This window comes from Hydra vulgaris, chromosome 08, assembly GCF_038396675.1.
Source record: "Hydra vulgaris chromosome 08, alternate assembly HydraT2T_AEP".
Lineage (NCBI taxonomy): Eukaryota > Metazoa > Cnidaria > Hydrozoa > Anthoathecata > Hydridae > Hydra > Hydra vulgaris.
The window spans coordinates 37059279-37079321 of record NC_088927.1 but is presented as its reverse complement, the minus strand read 5'-3'; the positions used below and the strand labels follow the sequence as shown (position 1 = coordinate 37079321).

General features: G+C 28.2%; 4 protein-coding genes across 12 annotated transcripts in view; 2 read left to right on the top strand and 2 right to left on the bottom strand.

Annotated features, from left to right (window-relative positions):
• Positions 1-245, top strand: part of LOC100205834 (myosin heavy chain, striated muscle) — a 39527-nt gene extending 39282 nt beyond the window's left edge. Inside the window, exon 30 of the mRNA XM_065803615.1 lies at positions 74-245. Coding sequence (XP_065659687.1) covers positions 74-133 — 60 coding nt within the window. The 3' untranslated portion in view covers positions 134-245. The remainder of the gene's footprint in view (positions 1-73) is intronic.
• A 1015-nt stretch (positions 246-1260) lies between these two features.
• On the top strand, positions 1261-2751 carry LOC136083279 (uncharacterized). The gene is made up of 2 exons (XM_065802681.1): positions 1261-1329; positions 1798-2751. The coding sequence occupies exons 1-2, from the start codon at positions 1261-1263 to the stop codon at positions 2749-2751; spliced, it is 1023 nt and encodes a 340-aa protein (XP_065658753.1).
• Positions 2752-8549: 5798 nt separating this feature from the next.
• Positions 8550-14101, bottom strand: LOC136083800 (uncharacterized). 6 transcript variants are annotated; one of them, XM_065803611.1, is made up of 8 exons: positions 10615-14101; positions 10060-10157; positions 9825-9955; positions 9620-9716; positions 9334-9403; positions 9120-9210; positions 8880-9032; positions 8550-8735 (listed from the first exon to the last, which is right to left on the bottom strand). In XM_065803611.1, exon 1 carries the CDS (start codon positions 13114-13116, stop codon positions 11869-11871), a length of 1248 nt encoding a protein of 415 aa, XP_065659683.1. In that variant the 5' UTR covers positions 13117-14101; the 3' UTR covers positions 8550-8735; positions 8880-9032; positions 9120-9210; positions 9334-9403; positions 9620-9716; positions 9825-9955; positions 10060-10157; positions 10615-11868. The 6 variants fall into 6 exon arrangements, with proteins under 6 accessions (XP_065659683.1, XP_065659680.1, XP_065659684.1 ...); XM_065803608.1 differs by having other exon boundaries at positions 9620-9753; positions 10615-13709; XM_065803612.1 differs by having other exon boundaries at positions 9334-9399; positions 9620-9955; positions 10615-14067.
• Positions 14102-14286: 185 nt separating this feature from the next.
• LOC136083801 (uncharacterized) lies at positions 14287-19793 on the bottom strand. Of its 4 annotated transcripts, XR_010640104.1 has the most exons (5): positions 16840-19793; positions 16116-16413; positions 15739-15971; positions 15467-15610; positions 14287-15086 (listed from the first exon to the last, which is right to left on the bottom strand). XR_010640104.1 is itself a non-coding variant. In XM_065803613.1 (4 exons), exons 2-4 carry the CDS (start codon positions 16252-16254, stop codon positions 14973-14975), a joined length of 486 nt encoding a protein of 161 aa, XP_065659685.1. In that variant the 5' UTR covers positions 16255-16413; positions 16840-19793; the 3' UTR covers positions 14287-14972. The 4 variants fall into 4 exon arrangements, 2 of the variants coding, with proteins under 2 accessions (XP_065659685.1, XP_065659686.1); XR_010640103.1 differs by having other exon boundaries at positions 15467-15971; XM_065803613.1 differs by lacking the exon at positions 15467-15610.
• Positions 19794-20043: the final 250 nt, after the last annotated feature.

Here is a 20043-nt window from a genome sequence, read left to right as displayed (position 1 = left end):
TAAAAAAAATTATATATTTAATTATATAAACTATAATTTAGCATACAATTTAGCCCATAATATTATAATTTAGCCTTCAACTCCTGGATCACGTGCACGATCTCGAATGCGAACCCCACAGCACGACGATTAGACGTCAATTATATTTCACAATTGGATTATAATACACGATTAGAAAATAAATTTTTAGCATTTTTAACAATTTCAAATAAAAGTATAATAATTTTAAAAAAAGAATTCAAAAACGTAGCGTTTTTTCTTTTCTTACAAAATATTTTGTTTATTTGTAAATTTATTTCAGCTCATCCATTTTCATGTTAACAATTTTGTTACTAAACTTTTCAAATAGTGATTCAAATGCAATTTAAAAATAACACTATTTAAAAGTTTCAAAAGGCTCAAAAATAAGTTCATCAAAATATATTTCGACTTGTTCTTAGGTTGTTTTTTTATAATTTACTTAAAAAAGATGAACAGACAATAGAAACCATCATCAGACAACAAATATAGAAGCCATCAACCATTATCAGACATTAAAAACCATAATCAACTATTATACAGTCGGACTCGAACTGGCCAGGGAGATTGTGGATTCCCCCCGGGCCCCTGTCATGCTTGAAGGCCTCTCCATAAATGAAGATGTACAAGCAAAACACACAAATATAAATTAACAATAACTATTATTGTTTATGTAAATTAATTTTGCAAACTCAATACAATAAATGTGGTAGTTATTTCTACGATTAAAGTATGTAAGTATTTTAAGTAAGAGACTAACAAATTAAGTTATTGCAAAAAAACATTGAATTTCGAATTTTTATCGAGTCATACATATATATTTTATATAAGCCCAGGGCCCTGGAAAGGATAAAAATGTGCTGGTACAAAATTATTTTTGAGCCCCCTCCTTATGACAATTATTTTATATACACATCAAAACATAATTATGATAATAAGCACTGGCTTATAAAAGGCTTTCCAACCTGAGAGGCTCATTTTAAATGGATGCAAAATATAGCATCCATTTAAAATTAAAATAAATTAATATAATATTAATGAAAATAAATTTATATAATATTAGATTAACAAATATGCGTTAAATGAAAATCACGATTGTTTTTTGAATTGTCAATTGAAAATCACGATTGTTTTAATTGAAAGTCACGATTGTTTTAATTGATAATCACAGTTGTTTTAATTTCATGGTTGTTTTAAATGAATGTCATGATTTTTTATAAATGGATGTCATGGTTGTTTTAAATGAATGTCATGGTTGTTTTAAATGGATGTCATGTTTGTTTTAAATGGATGCAAAAACCGGTATATGAGGTGAGCTAGCCCGGTTAGCAAGTTAACAAATAACGGTTAACAACATATAAACAGCCCTTTAGAAAAGATTGTCCGGTCTTGTTATCAAAGTATTAATTTTAACTTTTTTAGATGAAAATTTATTTAAAATCTATTAACCCCCGACCAAAGAAAATTTATTTAAAATCTTTTTTAGATATTAAATAAATTTTCTTCGGTTGGGTGTTAATAGTGGTGGTGGCTTGTAACGGGTGATGCGCAATTTATCGGACAAATCCTAATTTCATTATTTGAGCATACTAATTAGTTTTTGTGGCTTATCTTTGATTTTATCACAAAAACTGATTATTACTTGAGCATAATAATCAGTTTTTGTGGTAAAATGAGGTTAAATGCAGCTGAACGAGAATCTTTTCGAAAGCTACTAAAAATGTTTTTTGTAAATAAACCTAATATATAAAAAAAAAAATCGTAAATCATTTTGAAAAGGAAAGATTTGCTCGAAGTACAATATATGATAACCTAAAAAGACTTGAAACTGTTCTGTTTTTGAAATCGTTTTCTGATAGAAAGCACCCTGGTCGTCCGACATCCTGGACTAGAGAAAAGAAATCTGAATTAACGAGACTTGTCAACAATCGAAAAGGGGTCAGTCAGAGAAAAATAGGTATTAAATTCAGTGTAAATCAATCGACAACTGGTCGTCAGTTAAAAAAAATGAATATTAAATATAGAGAACGTGAAAAGACTCCAAAATACACTATAGAACAACAAATAAAGGCAAAGAAAAGAAGCAGGAAACTAGTTAATCAACTCTATAACACAAAATCGCTTCTAGTCATCGATGACGAAAAATACTTTTGTTTTGCAGGGGACAACATGCCTGGAAATTCTGGATACTACACAAACAAGAAAAAGACATGCCCAGAAAGTGTTCGTTTTATAGGAAAAGAGAAATTTCCAAAAAAATTATTTATGTGGATAGCCATATCTGACCGTGGTATGTCCGAGCCATTGTTTCGCACTTCCAAGGCTGTAGCGATCAATTCATCAATCTATATTAATGATTGTTTAGAAAAACGACTTCTTCCATTTATTCACAAGTATCATGGAGACTTTAACTATTTATTTTGGCCAGATTTAGCAAGTTCTGATTATTCTAAAGATTCTCTAAATTGGATGGACCAATATGTCTATTACGTCGATAAAGAATCCAATCCCCCAAATGTGCCTCAAGCACGACCAATTGAAAATTTTTGGGGACATTTGGCACAGAAGGTTTACGAGAGAGATTGGCAAGCTTCAACAGAGCAAGTTTTGATTGATCGCAATAAATTAAAACTACAAGAAATTGATTTAAACTTTTTACAGTCGCATATGAAAGGCGTCAGAGCAAAATTGAGATCAATTGCAGATGGTGGTGTTTTTTCATATAAAAAATAATATATTTTTATTAAAAGATAAATGCTTTATTTAAAAAAAATATAATAGTAGTTTGTTTTTTTATTTATAAATAAGTTATTGACGTTTTTATTTTGTCCGATAACTTTCGCATCACCCGTTAGTAGCTAAATAGTTGAAGATTTTGTTTCCCAAAAATATTGCACAGTTTTTCTAATTAGGCATTTATTATATTAATATTAAATTATTTATTCATTATACTATATATTAAACTAAGTATTTATTATATTATATATTAAATTATATATTTATGGTATTATATATTAAACTAAGTATTCATTATATTGTATATTAAATGTCACCTTTAAGATCGTAACTACAATCACTTAATATTTTTTATCCAAAACGTCGATTTTATCACTCCACTTTTCATGACATTCATTTACTTTTATATTCATGTTGACATGTTAAAACCCTTTATTTATTCATTCCGCCATAGTTATTTTTAGAAAAATCATTCAATAGTTATTTTTATATTTATTTATACATTGTCATAATAAGTTTCCACTTGCAATACACTATTGTCCATTCGGCGATACGTTGTTAATTAAATTTTATTTTAACATAAAATATTTAATACGGCCGACGACACGAGTTTCGAAGTGGGAGGGTACAATCGCCAATTTTTAAAAAAAGTCTATATCTAGAATTTTCTTTAAAAAAAAAAATGATCCTTTAGAAGAAACGTGCCCACCGACCCCCCTCCCCCTCCTCTCCCGATGTCGTCGGCACTTTTATTACTATTTTTTATTGTATATATTTTAAAAATTTAAAAAATATTTATAAAAAATATACCGTATATTCGCTTAAGTTCTGTTGCCATATAACTTCGTTCATTTAAGAATAAATAACAAAAATGAATGCGTATTTCAATTTTTACAATATTTTTTTTGCCAAATAATATTTGTTGTCACTTCATGCATAAAAATCCTATTAAAAAAATGATAAATTTTATTTGAAATTTGCTGAAATAGTTCGTTTACAAAACAAAAGTTTTGAAATCATGCTTACTATTGAAATCTAAAACAAGCAAAGTATTGAATAAAATGATCAAATTTAGCACTAGTGCTATTAAGAGTCACCTAGTTAACTATATTTGAAAAAAAAGATTTTTGATTTTTAAATAATGTAAGTTAAAGTGGGGTAACATTGACACATCTTTAGAAAACATTTTTTTTTAGGTGTGACAAACTATATTTGGTATGAAATATTTCTATGTGCTTACCAATGATACCATAAGCAAATGAAGAACTTAATTAGTTATCTAATATTGTTAATAGATAATTAGTTTTGTCAATCCTACCCCTATATGGGGTAACATTGACAGTAGTATGTTTTATGCTGTAAATGTTAAAGTACATCATGAGGGGTAATATTATCATTAAAATATTGACAAACAAAATAGAGAAAATATTTCATGTCATGGAAGGACATGTCACGGAAGGACAAAAAGTACACATTATTGAAGTTATCATATAATTCTTTTTTAAGCAAACAAAAACAAAATTTTCATAGACTTCATTGATTTTTTCATCAATGTCAATAACTTTCTTTTTCTCCTTTAGCTTCTCTATTCTTTTTTCCCCATGTCAACAATTTAAAAACATCTGATGATTTTTTATACGTGGTGTTTAATTATAAGTCTTCTGACATGGTGAATTTGTAAATGCAACATTGCGATCATGTTTCGTTTCATTAGAGATGATTGCTAATGGAAACTTCATGGAACTGGAAAATTTAAAATTTTTATTAAGTTTACCATTCGTTTTACTTAGCACAATCAGGTTATTTTCAGTATTGATAACTTCTCGTAACCGATGATAAGTGGTTTTAATGTCATTCTCTTTGTTAAATAAGTAAACAAGTTCTCTGAATGTAAATAGCATGTAATGCTTTGAACGATAGACTTTGACACCATCAGATTTCCCACAGTAAACAGTATTTTTCCTGCCTAGGGAACAATATCTTATATCTGGTTGTTCCAATAATTGAACTACTTTTTCTTTGTTTACCTGTATCATTGATGGCCTTCCAATTTTAAAAGATAGCTTTCTTTTAGAACTAAAAAAACTTTAACTTGAAGTGGCATTTTTTTTTTGGCATAGCTCGTTTTAATTTGGCTAATGAACGATATACCACTTGATACTAATCAAGTGGTATATCGTTCATTAGTCATTGTTCCATCTTTGTGTAATTTTCCATCTAAAAATAAGATATAAAATCTAAAAAAAAGAGAAAAAATGAGTAAAAATAAACGTATTAACAAAATACATAAGGAATTATAATAAATCGTATAATGAATAATATACAAAAATCAAAATAAATGGCATAGTTTTACAATAAAAGCAAAAATATTTGCAATTAAAAAGTGCTAACTACGTATAAAATAATATCTTAACATTTTTACCTATTTCTTTTTCAAAGCTCCTTCCAACTTTTTTATTTCTCTATCTTTTTTCAACTTAGACTCATATTCTTTTGTGTTTTGCTTTAAAAGTTCTAACTTTCATTCGTTCTCTTTCTTTTTTAATTTCTCATTATTAGTTTCCTTCAATCGAAATAAATATTTCTTTTGTCTTTGTGAACCAGGCTTTCCCTTTTTTTTTTAAATTAGTTATGGTCTGACAGTAAAAAGGAACAAAACCTATCGGAAAATATAGCTACACTACTATAAAATAAATTCGATCAAGAAGTAATCCAATTGTCACGGAATGACACACATTCATTGTCACAGAAGGACACCAAATTCGATCCCTATAAAAAATGTTTGCGATGTATTTGGCTTAGTCTGCAATTAAATCTTGTAGAGTTTGTTAAAATATAATACTCTGTAGAATTTAAGAAAGTCATCACTTATACGGCCGATAAGAAAGAACTTGTTACTCAAAATTTGTCATGGAAGGATTCATACTTTTTGTATAAAGTGTTATGGATTTTCTAACATTGTCATCAATGCCGGTGGATCAATCTACAAATGTTTCTGTTATTTTCATTTAATAAATCCAATATTGATAGATCAATATTGGATTTATTAAAGACTAACCCTGTTTTTTTTGAAAGCAACTGCGTGTGTTCTGGTGACTTTCATTTTAAACTTTTATTAAACTAGGAAAATTTGCTTCATCATCATTTTTAAAAAAAATGCAAAAATGTTGATGAAGCTTATTTTTAAAGTTTATTGAAAAATTTTTTATATAACATTACTACGTTTTTCCAGGTATGTTTAATGCGACAATATACTCCAACGTCCAGGGCAAAATATGACTTGATTGAGCTGATAGGCAGACCAATCGGACGTTGTACTCTTAAATTAGTAAACTTTGATTTTTTCAATTTGATGAACCAAAATATGCACTCTTCTACTTTTACAATGAAGTCATCGAACAAAAATATTTTTTACATGTTCTGATAGGGATAGGTACAATGATCTACTTTTACATTATGATTTTTCTTGATTTCTAGAACTTACCCTTTATAGGTTATTAAATAAAATAGTTTGACATTTGTGCATAAAACAAAGTATATTATATATATTCAGCTGATGAATATAAGAATCTGTCATTTTAAATAAAAGAAGCTTAACATTTGCAAATCTATCTTTTAAATTGTTTCTGCTGACAATAAAATGGTAACAATTGATTCTCTAAAAAATGATAGAAATTTCTATTTTACGCAGGCAGCTAACAATATTGGCTTAATGTAGTTAACAATATTCCCGTGTAGCAAGAAATATTGGCGCAATATTGGCGCGATATTGGTGTCAATATTGGCACAATATTGGAAAACATATTGGCCCAATATAAAAATGTGAACATTTTAACGATATTGGCCAATATTGCTTACGTGATATCGGCCCGATATTAATTTTATATATTGGCACAATATTTAAATGTAACATCGGCGCAATATTGGTGGATAAATTGGCCCAATATAAAAATGTGAACATTCTAACGATATTGGCCGACATTGTTTACGTGATATAGAGCCAATAATAATTTTTTATATTGGCACACTAAAACAATGTGAGCATACTAACGATATTGACCTGTTTACTAATTGTAATAAACTGAATAAACTATAACATATATATATATATATATATATATATATATATATATATATATATATATATATATATATATATATATATATATATATATATATATTTATATATATATATGTATATATATAACTGATATTGCAGACAATAGTCAGCGATATGACGTCACGCTGATTTAGGGATAGGCGAGGGCTTCAGTACATACATCGACTGATTTAGGGAGAACTCGCAAGGGAGTTGATAACACATCGAAGGGTTTGGGTTCGGGCAGGGATCAATTTATTTTCATTATTCTTCCTTTTCTCTCTTCTTTTTCTGCTAAATGCTACTAAAAGAAAGGTAAGCAATTTTATGACGTTTTGCTTACCTATACATGCCGATGTAGATATATATATATGTATATATATGTATATATATATATATATATATATATATATATATATATATATATATATATATATATATATATATATATATATATACATACATATATATATATACATATATATATATATATATGTATATATATATATAATAGTTTCATGTTTAAACTATTCAGCGTTCAGTTTTTATAACCATGTAAGTTTACTGCCCCCTCCATTTGAGGGGGAAGTAAACTTTACATGGTTATAAAAACTGAACACTAAATAGTTTACACATGAAATTTAAAATATGTCGATGAATACATAACTAGTTTATAATTATGAAAAAATGAATAATTCAACTCCTTGCTCTCACGTTTGGGGTAGGGGGCTAAAACTTTAGGGTTTCTTGTTCCCATTCTCCTATCACATTAATTTTTTATCTGAAGAATCTTTTCGTCATAAATATGAAATTAAAAAAAAAAAATTGTGTTTAAAAGTTGGTTATTTCAAGCGTTTAAAAACCTTCTAACGCCACTGACTGTATATATACCCGCTAAAAAATGAGGCGTTGATTTGATGTTGATTCAATGTTTCTCGTCAACATTGATTCCATATTGATTTTTTGTCCAAAATGTTAGCCACTTATCAACGTTGATTTGGTGTTTACAAAAAACGTTGATCGAATGTTGCTTTTCAACGTTTAATCAACAATCATTTTTTCCTGGTGATTCAACACTGATTTTTATAATAGCCGACGGTATTTTGATATCGCTTTTTGATGCATATATCAAAAAAATATATATCAACAGTTTACGAAATATATATATATATATATTTAAACAACTTTAAAATGTATTCTACAAAATAGAGTGCTCAATGTTCTTAAAAGAACTGAGCAATTATAAATTAGTAGAAAATCACTTAAGAAAATTTTTTTTCATTTAACACTGTATTTCATCGATAAAAAGACTCATCAGAAATGCACTCATCAATAAAAAACTCAGTATTTCTGATGAGTCTTTTTATTTATGAAACACAGTGTTAAATGAAAAAAAACTTTGTTAAGTGATTTTCTACTGATTTATAATTTATATATATATATATATATATATATATATATATATATATATATATATATATATATATATATATATATATATATATATATATATATTATATATATATATATTATGTATATATATATAAAATATTTGTATATAAAATTTATACATATTGCTCAAATCTTAATTTGTTTTGTAAAAAACAGGCTGTAAATAAAGGATTTAGCAAAAAAGTTATTGATAGAGCAATTCAAAGCTAACTCAAAAGAATAATGAAAGAAAGTAGGCACTACATTAAGAAAGTTTTTTTATTGAATTTAACACAAAATTTACATTTTCAAACAATTTATTTAGCGTTTGCAGCATTGTTCATTTTCAAAACTTTTCGATTGAGTCGTGTTCCTGATTGACTTAAAAATTTCGAAATGCCTGAATAACATTCGCAAATTTTTGCATCATGATGCTGTCGTGTAATCGCATCTAAATCAAAAATTCAAATCAAATTTGAAAAAAATCAAACTGCAGAAATTATAGCAAATAGTTACATAAATGACTGACTAGGATAAACAAAATATATTTCCTGTGAAATAAAAAATCTAAAAAAATGTATAAAACCATTCTTACCCACTATCATATGATACAGGGTGTATGTTTTAAAATTTATCTTCAATGAACCACCCGAGACATTAAAACAGGCCCCAGCGTCCTCGCTCATCAACAACTTTCCAAAAGCAAAAGCCGATTTATATTACCTCCACAAGGACTAAGAGAACTTATCTATTATTAAAAAAATAAAAATTACTTAAGGGTCAGAACACATATTATGTTTATTCTATATGAATGAAATTATCTTAATTTCAATACATGGATTTTTAAAATTGACTCTTGAATCACTTTTCTCTTTTAACTATTTTTCCCATCTCAACGCAACTCAACGCAAATCTTTTTTGAAAATCTTTTAAAAAAAATGTAGTAAAATAAATAATATTATTATTATTTATGTAAAATATTTTGTAAAAAATTAACCATGAAAAATTACCTAAATGGAAAAAATAAATAAAACTTTTATTTAATTTACCCTGGCAAGACAAATGTTTTTGTTTGCTATCCTCTTTATCCAAAACACAATTTTTAGAGCCATTTTCTACCTAGGTGTAGATAAATTATACATACAAAAATTAAATAAAATTTTTAAACATTATATAGTGATTTTTATTTAAACTTGTCAACAAACATATATTTATAAAATATTTGTCAACAAAATTATATTCTATAACATATAGTTCTGATTTCTATTAATTTTTTTACTGCACACGCACACAGATTTTAATTAGAACAAAAGCAACATTAGGACTTTTTTTTACCAATATATTTGAAGACAACATCATTTTCCCTTGAGATAGATTAGTTTCTTTCGAGAAGTCATTGTTATTTTCAGCAACTGAAAAGCTTGCTATTTCACTGTGTAAATGGGGAGTTGATATTGATTTAAAAACATCTATAATTCAATAAAAAAAAAAGCATTTTATTTTAACAAACCATTATTTTACTTTTACAAAAATAGTTAACCTGCTATATTTGGAATCACGTTAGATGTTCTTTAGCTATTTGAACTATCAAAATAGTATCTTCCGTATAGTTCTTCATCACCAATCACAATATCTTAATCACTTTCATAAAATGTCATTGCTGTCTTTCTCCTTTAATATAAACTTTACTTTATAAACAAAAAAAGTGCATGATTTGTGTAATTCTTTATTGCAAAATTTTTTATTTGTTAAAAACTAATTTTAGTAAAATTTACTTTTGCTTTGTCCCTTTTTTCTCTTCGATGTCAGTTTCAATATTTGAAGTATCTGCTGCTTTCTCTAAGTGTGACTGAGCTTCTTCATAAACACAAATCTATGTACATAAAATCATTTATCAATATCTAATGAAGATGTAATTGAAATTTTTGCGGCAAAAGCAGGTCCTATGAGAATGGAGTGCAATTGGTGCACCGCATAAAAATTAATGAATTTTAATGAAAAACCCATGAAAATTAATGAATTTTTTAATTCTTAAAAAACACTAAAAGTTAAAAAAAAAAACTAAAAACATAGTTAAAAAAACTTTTTTTAATCGTTGGAAATCTTCTTTAAACATTCTAAAGACATTCAGAACATATAATTTAAACAAATGCCCGTTGGAATATTGGATTTAAAATAAGTGATATTAAATGAGACTATAGTCATATTGTAAAGCAGGCCTAAAATAAATTTGCACCAGCACATGATTATCCTCTTCAGTGCCCTGGTCAAAACATACAGTTCAATATCTAATTCAATTATTTTACATTTTTTTATAGTAACATGCAAACCTGTAGTGTATAAAATCCTAGCAGGGTATATCTTCCAATCAGAGGTTGATGCCTGCAAGGTTGTGACAGCTTTACGAATCGCAGCGGAACTTTTAAATGGCAGCCAGAAGCATTTCCCATCATTTTTCATCCAACTTTTAGCAATCACTTCCACTTCTTTAATTTTTCCATTTAAAGTTCAACAATGGCAAATGAAATTTCAATATTCTGGTGCAATTTAATTCTAAACAATCTTATATAAGTTACAAAATAAAATTAAAAATACATTAGAGATTAAAAACAATGAACTTTGTAAAACGCTTTTTAGATTTATTAATGTAAAACACCAGTGTAAATATTTTATTATTTCTATAAACATACCAGGTATTTGTTTCACACAAAAAATTTATAAATTAAAATGCATTAAACTCACTTTAAATTTGTTCAATGAACTACATATTTGACAAATTTACAACAAATTTTACAAAATGACACATGCACAGACATTCTTTAAAAATTGATGGTCTGCAAGTATAATCAAAGTTTGTGTTTTTAATTCAAGAAATCAGTGATCATAAGCAATATCACAATGTCTAAGCACAAAAAAAGCATAACCACCTTTTTAAACAGGTATCATCAAGCCTTTCTTCAAAAGTTCTTTTTTTTTCGGAAAAATTGTTTTTAGGTTGGCTAATGAATTTACATAACAAACGTCTAAATAAAATGTTTCAAAACAATCAGGAAAAAACTTTCGAACTGAATGAGGATTTAGAGCCTTGCATTTTACAAGATCTACCAAAACCTCTTCTACTAAAATAAACCATTTGTCTTGAATAAAATAAACTCTGTCTCATAGATTTGATGTGATCTTTTTATTTACCACTTGGGAAGAAATTTCTTTACCATTCCTTTCTCTAAGAAAAATATCCAACTTTTTTCTCTCATCTAATTGATTCACTATTTGGGCAACAGTCTGATGTGATTTTTGCACCATTTTTTTAATTCAACCCAAAAAGTTTTCAAAAGGAAAAGCTGATAGATGATCAAGACTCTCCCCAAAGTTAACACAATCATCAGCTAAATGAATCATGCTATGAACATTGTATGTTACCAAGATCTCCCCATACAAAATTTGTACTTCTCTGACAAACTATATAAGCAGCTGTTTAGCAAATGCCACTAACAATTCATTTTTGGCCATTTTATTAGAAAGCAGTATGTGCATAACAATTGAAAGAGAAATAAATAAGTCATAGTTTTATTTATTTTTCCTTTTTAAAACAACTGGTCCAGCATAAAGCAGAATAATCGAAACTCTGTTGCTTTCCACTTCTCAAGTTCATTTAAAGAGCGTGGTCTATGTTGAAAATTGGTTGGTGTATAACTTCGTAAATTTATGAGTTCATTTGAAATACTGTCTTTAACAGATTGACTTATTCTAATACATCGGGGACCTTTACACCAGTTTATTAGAAGTTTTTTAGCTACTCCAAGACATATAAGGTGCATATAGTCTAATGGGAATTCAGTTACCATTGGGAAATTTAACTGAACAAGTGGAGAAAGACTCTCAAGCTGGTGACCTTCTTTATAAAAATTATTTTTAAAAGCCATGTCAGTACAAAGTAAAGTAGTTGTTTCCAATAATCTTACGCCATGTTTTTGTGTGCCAACTGCCATACATCTTTCACAGCTATGATAGCCACTATGCCCTATAATGCATTTAACAAATGCTCTTGCAGACGCATCACAAACAAAAGCTTTAATAGTCACCAGCAGCTGTTTATACCCATTAGTTTGCAATTTTTTCATTTCAAGAATAAAATCTTCAAAGCACTCATCCAAATTGTTTGGTTTTCCCTGACCATGCCAAATTGCAACAGCATAGGATCCTTTTCTGTTAATTGTAACTAGTATAGGCCAAAGGGAAGTCTTTTTACTATTGCACATAGGTGCACCATCAATACTTACAATTAGATCAAGCTTTTCCTTATTTCCAACTGTTGATATGTAATAATCAATTGCACTTTTAACTGCAAGATATATATAATCGCCTCCACTGACATATAAAACATTAACTTTTTGAAGAGATTTTTGTAATGTCTGCCAGCATTTTGGTATAGATGGAGTAAATTTATTTAAGTGAAATAAAAGTGCATTTAAAGCATCATCTTTTATACAGTATTTTAATAACCACTCATATAAAAAATCTTTTGTTGAAGTTAGAGTATCAATACTACTGTATAAACTATTTTTAAATGCAATGTTGTCAACATCACAATAATTAGATTCAACTTTACTTAAACAAAATTTATTTTCTGGCGAAGTGATTGAAAACATCAATATATCACTGTGCACATCTTCAGAAACTTCAAAAATCTTTTGAATGTCTAAATCTAGATGAACGCAATTTCCTCTACCAACAATGTTGCACTCTTCAAGAAGATATTTTATTCTATTTTCAGTATTTCGTTTTTCTTTCATAAATTCTCTCATATATAGGCTTCTGTCATATTTAGGCATTATTATCTTTATTTTATTACATCACAAAAGAAAAAAAAATAAAGGCATTATTATTCTTATACAGAAAAAATCAATTTAAATTGCATTTTGTACTATATGATTTAAGTTTGCAGTCAGAATTTATCAGGCAAATACTTGCAGCCATTAATAATTTGCTATGATAATAGTAATGTTATTATAATAAGCATTAATAAGCCAAATTGCTGCTAAGTTGTGACTTTTTCATGTTAAATTGTTAAAATATTTATATTAAGATGTTCTATTATCCTCAAATAGTTAAAAAACTACCCTAATTTCATTAGGATAATCTTTATTCAAGAACTGAAAAAATAATTACTTAATAAAATATATGTTTTTCAATAAGTTTATACTCATTTTATACCGTATAATACAATTAAAATTTGAACAAACGTTTTATAACCACCTAAAATAACAAAAAAAATCCCAGCAGAAAATGCTCAGCAAATTACTGTTAGTAAACGGCTCAATAAATTTGTTTTTTGTCAACAGTAAATCAACGAACGCTCAGTGTTTGTAAATAAACGTTGATTTGCTGTTGATAACATTGCTGTTGCTACAACATCCATTTATGGTTGATCGCCGTTGATCGCTAATATCAACGCAAAATCAACGTTGATCAACATCAAATCAACGCTTCATTTTTTAGAGGGTAGTGAGTATAAAATTATTCATTTGTATTACAGGAGTTCTGGTTTTTTCTAACTTTTTCCTGTTTTCCTTGATTTTCTACCTATTTTAAAATTAATTTATTTTATTATTTTTTCACCTTGATTGCAATTATTTAAGTCAAGGAAATCAGGAAACAGTTACGGAATTCAGATTTTTGCCAAAAAATCAAAGAAATTGGGTAAAATTTTGAAAAAATCAAGGATTTAAGGATCAGCACTTTTTTTGGCTTTCTTGCAAGGAATTTCTTGTTCTTTGGCTTCAATTTCAACATATACTTTAATAGTTTTGCGTCTTCTTATTTTCTTAACAGCTTTTTTTTACAGAAGAAGCAAGGTTAAAGTCATGCTTCATATATATATATATATATATATATATATATATATATATATATATATATATATATATATATATATATATATATATATATATATACAGGGTGTTCGGGATAAGTTTGACAGTTTCGAAAGAAAAAGGAAAGTCTTCTTTGTATCTATTAAATTTAATGAGTTGACAAAAAAATTACAGGCATAGTAAATTACAATACTATGAACAAAATTCACTCAAAATAACCACCGTTAGCATCGATCACTGCTTCAATCCTGCTTCGGAATTTCGAACAAGCTAATGCTACAGTCTCCCTGGGAAGGGCCTCAAAAACTGTTTTAATTTTATCCACTAACTGGGCTTTTGTATTACTGGAAGTGCGATTGGTGTCTTTTTCAAAAGGCCCCATACAAAATAATCCATGGGGTTAAGGTCTGGGGAGTTTGGAGGCCAAACATTTAGAAGTTTCTTCGCGTTTATCAAACGTTTTTCACGGGCCTTTTCTGTGAGTAGCTGACCTTTGTGGCGCTTGTATGAGTAGTAGCGAAGGTCTTCATTGAGTGCAAGCTTCATAGTAGAGGATGCAACATTCATTTCACGTGACAAAGCCCGAATTCCAATGCCAGGGTTCTTCAACACCTGTTCCTGCAGACTTGCGAGGAATTCTGCTGTACGAACGCAATCAGATCGTCTGCTAGGGATCTTTCTTCTTACTACATCCTCCTAGTCACCATTGCAAGTCTCTAGTTCATACCTAATTGTTTTTACTGTGTTCAGGGAGCATTGGGCAGCAGTCATAATATCCTTATTTTGATGGCCGGCACGAATCATCATGATGCAAGTTATTCTCTTCCATGATTCAGGTTCCAGTCATCCATCCTTTCTGACATCTTGTACATGAATGAAGAAGGGTTCAAACTTTTAAATGACCTGTAGTGTGTATTAATACCTCTAATCTACAAAAAAATATAATCAATTATAAATATGTCAAATTTATCCCGAACACCCTGTATATATATATATATATACATATATATATATATATATATATATATATATATATATATATATATATATATATATATATATATATATATATATATATATATATATATATATATATACATATATATGTATATGTGTATATATATATATATATAATATATATATATATAATATATATATATATATATATATATATATATATATATATATATATATATATATATATATATATACATATATATATAGTATAGTATAGTATAGCTAAATAGTTCATTATTATTTAGTAATTAGTTTGTAGCATTTAATTAAAAACAATTCCATTATGCATTACCAATAACAACCTGACAGGATATAAGTGAAGCAAAGGACTTTTTCCATTTTTTGCCGTAGGTTGAATACAACAATGAGATTTTAGGGGATAGTATTTTGCCCATGATAGCACTTGTTATATTTTTAAAATCTTTACCTCCTACAGCTGTTAAATAGTTTATCTAATTAAATCACACATAATACTAAGTTATAATAACAAGTAACCAACTTCATAACTTCAATTTTTTTAACAAAATATAATTTAAGTAGTTAAATAAATTGCAAACTATATACCAAAGACTCTAAGTTATCTTTATCTTCAAGTTTACATTCTAAGACAACTACCTCTTCCTCCGTTTGCATCGGCAAACAGTTCCATTCTAAAAATGGAATTGAGCTCTGAGTCACAGCAACTCCATGAATTAAATTAGAGCTTAAAAGCTTCTCTATGTTGCTAATCTTTGAGTTTATTTTCTTTATTTCGTATTGGATGCTTGTTAAAAGCTCAAAGCTTTTTCTTTCAAGAACTACAATTACATTAATTAAAATTCAAATTAGTAAATTTTGATTATAAATTACAAGATAAACTTTATTTTATTGATGATTACAAAAAGTACTAAAAATCTTATAAAAGAATCAGTGAAACAAAAATAAATAATAAATCAAATCACCAGCAAATCTTTTCTCAATAGCAGTGATAGATGTTGATAAATTACCATCATTTGTAATTAATGGCTGAGATGAAAAGAGAGGAATTTCTGTTTGGTCAAATAAATTAATTTGTTCATCTTCATTATCTTGCTCAATCATCGGTGCTTACTGGATGATTTTTTTTTTTAGATAGAGATGCAAGTTGCTTTCCTTTAGATTTTTTTAATGGAGGTGCTTCCTCTAGGCTATCATCATTTGTTTCGGCATTTGAAGTATAAGCCAGTATTTCAATTTTCTGAAATGCTGCTTCATAACTGTCTTTAACAAATATGAAATATTATTATTTCATTTAATATATTTATTTATACATTTAATACTTAATCAAAAAAACTTTTAAAACGTTTTGTTTAATTTTGTACTATATCTACATCTTACTTCAATGCAAATAACTTATATATTATTTGTTTCATTTATAAACTTATATTTTTACAACTGTTATTTAAAAACTTTCTTACTTGTTATTCATATTTCTTTGCTAACCTTTTTATTTCAAAGAAATTTTATTAAAAATAAAGTTAAGTTTTAATAAACTATTAATATATAATATAAACTTTTCATTTTGATTAATATGCACTTTCTCTCTTCCCATAGATTTCTTCTAAACGCTATTAGTACTAAACCCAAATTCACTAACTACTTTGTGAGTGAGTGACCCCCCCCCCCCAAAAAAAAAAAAACCAATACCTGTTTCATAAAGAATACGAATGTTCAGCTGCTTCCAGCTCCTGTTTGGTGTTGCAATATCTTGTGCTGCTTTCATAATCCTTGATGATGATTGAAGGTTACTAGGCCAGTAAGTAATATTGTTATTTATAAGCCAAGATGAGCATATAATTTCCATAGCGCATACTCCTTGTTTTTTCTCTTCTATGAACTCTACAACTACAAATTTCTTTAACTGTTTTGCAGTAAATATGTTATTATTGGCCATTGAACAACTTGACAATTTACCTCTAAATAATTTAAGTTAAACATTTGAATTAAGTGGTAAAAATATTAAAGCTAAGTATATATATCTACATCTGCATGTATAGGTAAGCAAAACATCATAAAATTGCTTACCTTTCTTTTAGTAACATTTAGTAGAAAAAGAAGAGGGAAAAGGAAGAATAATGAAAATAAATTGATCCCTGCCCCAACCCAAACCCTTCGATGTGTTATCAACTCCCTTGCGAGTTCTCCTTAAATCAGTCGATGTATGTACGCCTATCCCTAAATCAGCGTGACGTCATATCACTGACTAATGTCTGCAATATTAGTTATATCATAACTAACTGGGTTATTGAATTGAAAATAAGGCATTAGCCAGAAATTAAATTTAAACTACAACTTTTTGACCAGAGTCCCAGGAGTCTCTAACTTATACCCTGGAGTCTGTAGTCCCTAAAAATGGATAAGGCTTGACATCCCTGACACACGCACGCACACACACACACACACACACAGATATGGAAATGCAACAAAATATTTTCCTCGTGGAAATAATAAACATTTTCTTGTTATTGTTGTCAAAGGAAATGCAAACAATTGGTCTGACAATTTTGTTACTCGAAACACATTTAGCTGAGCAGAGTTACAAGGATATTTGTAAAATCCTTTTTTAACCCTAAATACTTTTGCAACAATCATAACTTCATCACTTTCAATAATGTTAATAATTACAACAAAATTTTATTTTAAAGTAAAGCGCAATTGTTGCAAATGTGGAATAAGTAAACCCAGCATAGACAAATTCACTGTATTCTTTTCCGCAATATCCTAATGTTGGACCTTCATTGTGAGATTTTTGAAGAAGTGTTTGAAAATCAACAGAATGGGAAATGCTGGCTTTTTCTCCTCTTTCGGATAAACATCGACACACCTGCTGTACCTAAAGTATTTTTAAATGGAAATGCACTATATTCATCTAAAGAACCAAATTTTCTTACATCATCACAAATGTGAGAAATGCTGTGCATTGTGTAATTTAAAGAGTATTTGCCGTATAAAATTGGCATTAGTTCAACAAACTTGTTAATGAGCTTTTCTGCATAGTTAATATATGTCAAATAAATAGTAGGATTAATCAAAATTGTGATGGCTACATGCAACAGCATAAAATGATTGTATAATTTATTTTCAAGATTACTTCGCAATACAACAGGTCCTAAATAGCATAAAAACAGCCTGAACTCAGTAGCCTTCCATCGATCAATTTCTTTCAATGTTCGTGGTTTGCGTAAAAATTCTAGAGTGACATGTGGAGCAAGGGTTTTCATTTCATTTGATATTAAATTAGCAATTTGCATGCATATTTTAACAAGTAGAAAACATCGTAACCAATGTAGTAGTAATCTGCGTGTTGCACCTAGGCAGACAAGATGCGTATACTCTAACAGAAATTGTGAAACGTGACCAATATTTAGTTTTCGCATCTGTAATAACCATAGTGTCCTTCGATACCTTTTATAAATGCACATGCGGGTGCACCACAAACAAAAGCTTTAGCATGTATGTTAAAGTGATTACCATTTACAAATATACCATATTTTTTCAAAGAGCAAAATTCAGTAATAAAATCAGCTAAAAAGATTTCAGCACTTTTCGGTTTACTCTTTCCACAAAATAATGATATTATAAATGGGTTGTATAAATTCTTTCCTAGTTGAACAGAACAAAGCAATGTCCAAAACTGTTTTACAGAGCTCTTATATAGAGGCAAGCCATCAATACTAAATACTAAATGAACATCACTAATTATCCAGTTACCACTGTATGTAACTGCAAGTAAACTCGTTAATTTGCTTTTTATTCCAAGATAAACATACTCTGCTTCTTCTCCATACATATTTTTCATAACTATGATACTAAAACAGCTTTTACTTTTGAGTAATGTCCTTGCATCTTTAGGTAAATCGTGATATTTTGATAGTATCTTAAGTAAGTCTGAGAATGAGCTATGTGTTATGTTATGTCTTATTGACCATTTTACTAGTAATTCACCTAAAACTTCTTCTTTGCTGTCATCTTTACTACCTGAACAAGTTGGATAATATCCAATGTCATCACTTCTATGTTCAAAAATGTTTTCATCATCCCTGTCAAAATTATTACCAGATAAACCTAATAAAAATTGATTTGAGCTCTGATTGTGGCCATAAATGCTTGTATCATCAAATAATGTTATGGTGTCACTGCTATTGATACTTATATTGTCACCAGTGTATGTGATTTTTTACTGGCTGGTCATTTAAAGTATAGGAACCAGATTGCAGTGTATCTTTATTATAAATATATTGGAAACTGCTAACTTTATTATTGCATGCTATTTGCGAGTTTATTTCAGTATTACAGGTTAAAGCAATGTCATTCAAATATCTTGTAACAGCTCTTTTAATATAGTTAGATTTTGCAGATCTACTTGAAGATGTTTTACTCATTGTCTATTTAATAAATTATACAAAAAATAAATAAAGTATATCGCAAATTTAACTTTTATAATTTAAAACTTAATTTGTACGTTAACTACTCAACAAAATAATAGGTAATGTAGTAATTTGCACAAGATATGCTATCTAGAAATAAATTTGATAACTTTTTACCATGTGGACAAAAAAAAAAGAACATTATTAATTTTCAATAATATTACGCATGCGTACAAATATGCGAAAGTGTCAATATTTGCCAATATTAGAATAATAATAACAAAACAATATTGAGCCAATATTTGGATTCCAATATTAAAATTACGTTATTGGGTAAATATCGGCATGCCAATTATTGCCATTATTGATTTTGCCGATAATGGCGAAATATTTTTTGCCAATATTAACCCAATATTGGAAACCAAATATTGGCGCAATGATGTTTGCCAATGTAGGCGCAATGTCGCATATCTTGGCCAACATT

Bases quoted from the DNA above. Each gene is read 5' to 3' on its own strand.
- LOC136083279 (XM_065802681.1), top strand. From the start codon at position 1,261: ATGAATGTCATGGTTGTTTTAAATGGATGTCATGTTTGTTTTAAATGG. The intron at 1,330-1,797 runs GTGAGCTAGCCC...CATTTTGAAAAG, and splicing joins TGCAAAAACCGGTATATGAG to GAAAGATTTGCTCGAAGTAC.
- LOC136083801 (XM_065803613.1), bottom strand. From the start codon at position 16,254: ATGATTGAGCAAGATAATGAAGATGAACAAATTAATTTATTTGACCAA. The intron at 15,972-16,115 runs GTGATTTGATTT...ATGTAATTGTAG, and splicing joins TATTGAGAAAAGATTTGCTG to TTCTTGAAAGAAAAAGCTTT. The intron at 15,087-15,738 runs GTATATAGTTTG...ATTTTTTTGTAG, and splicing joins AAGATAACTTAGAGTCTTTG to ATTAGAGGTATTAATACACA.
- LOC136083800 (XM_065803611.1), bottom strand. From the start codon at position 13,116: ATGCCTAAATATGACAGAAGCCTATATATGAGAGAATTTATGAAAGAA.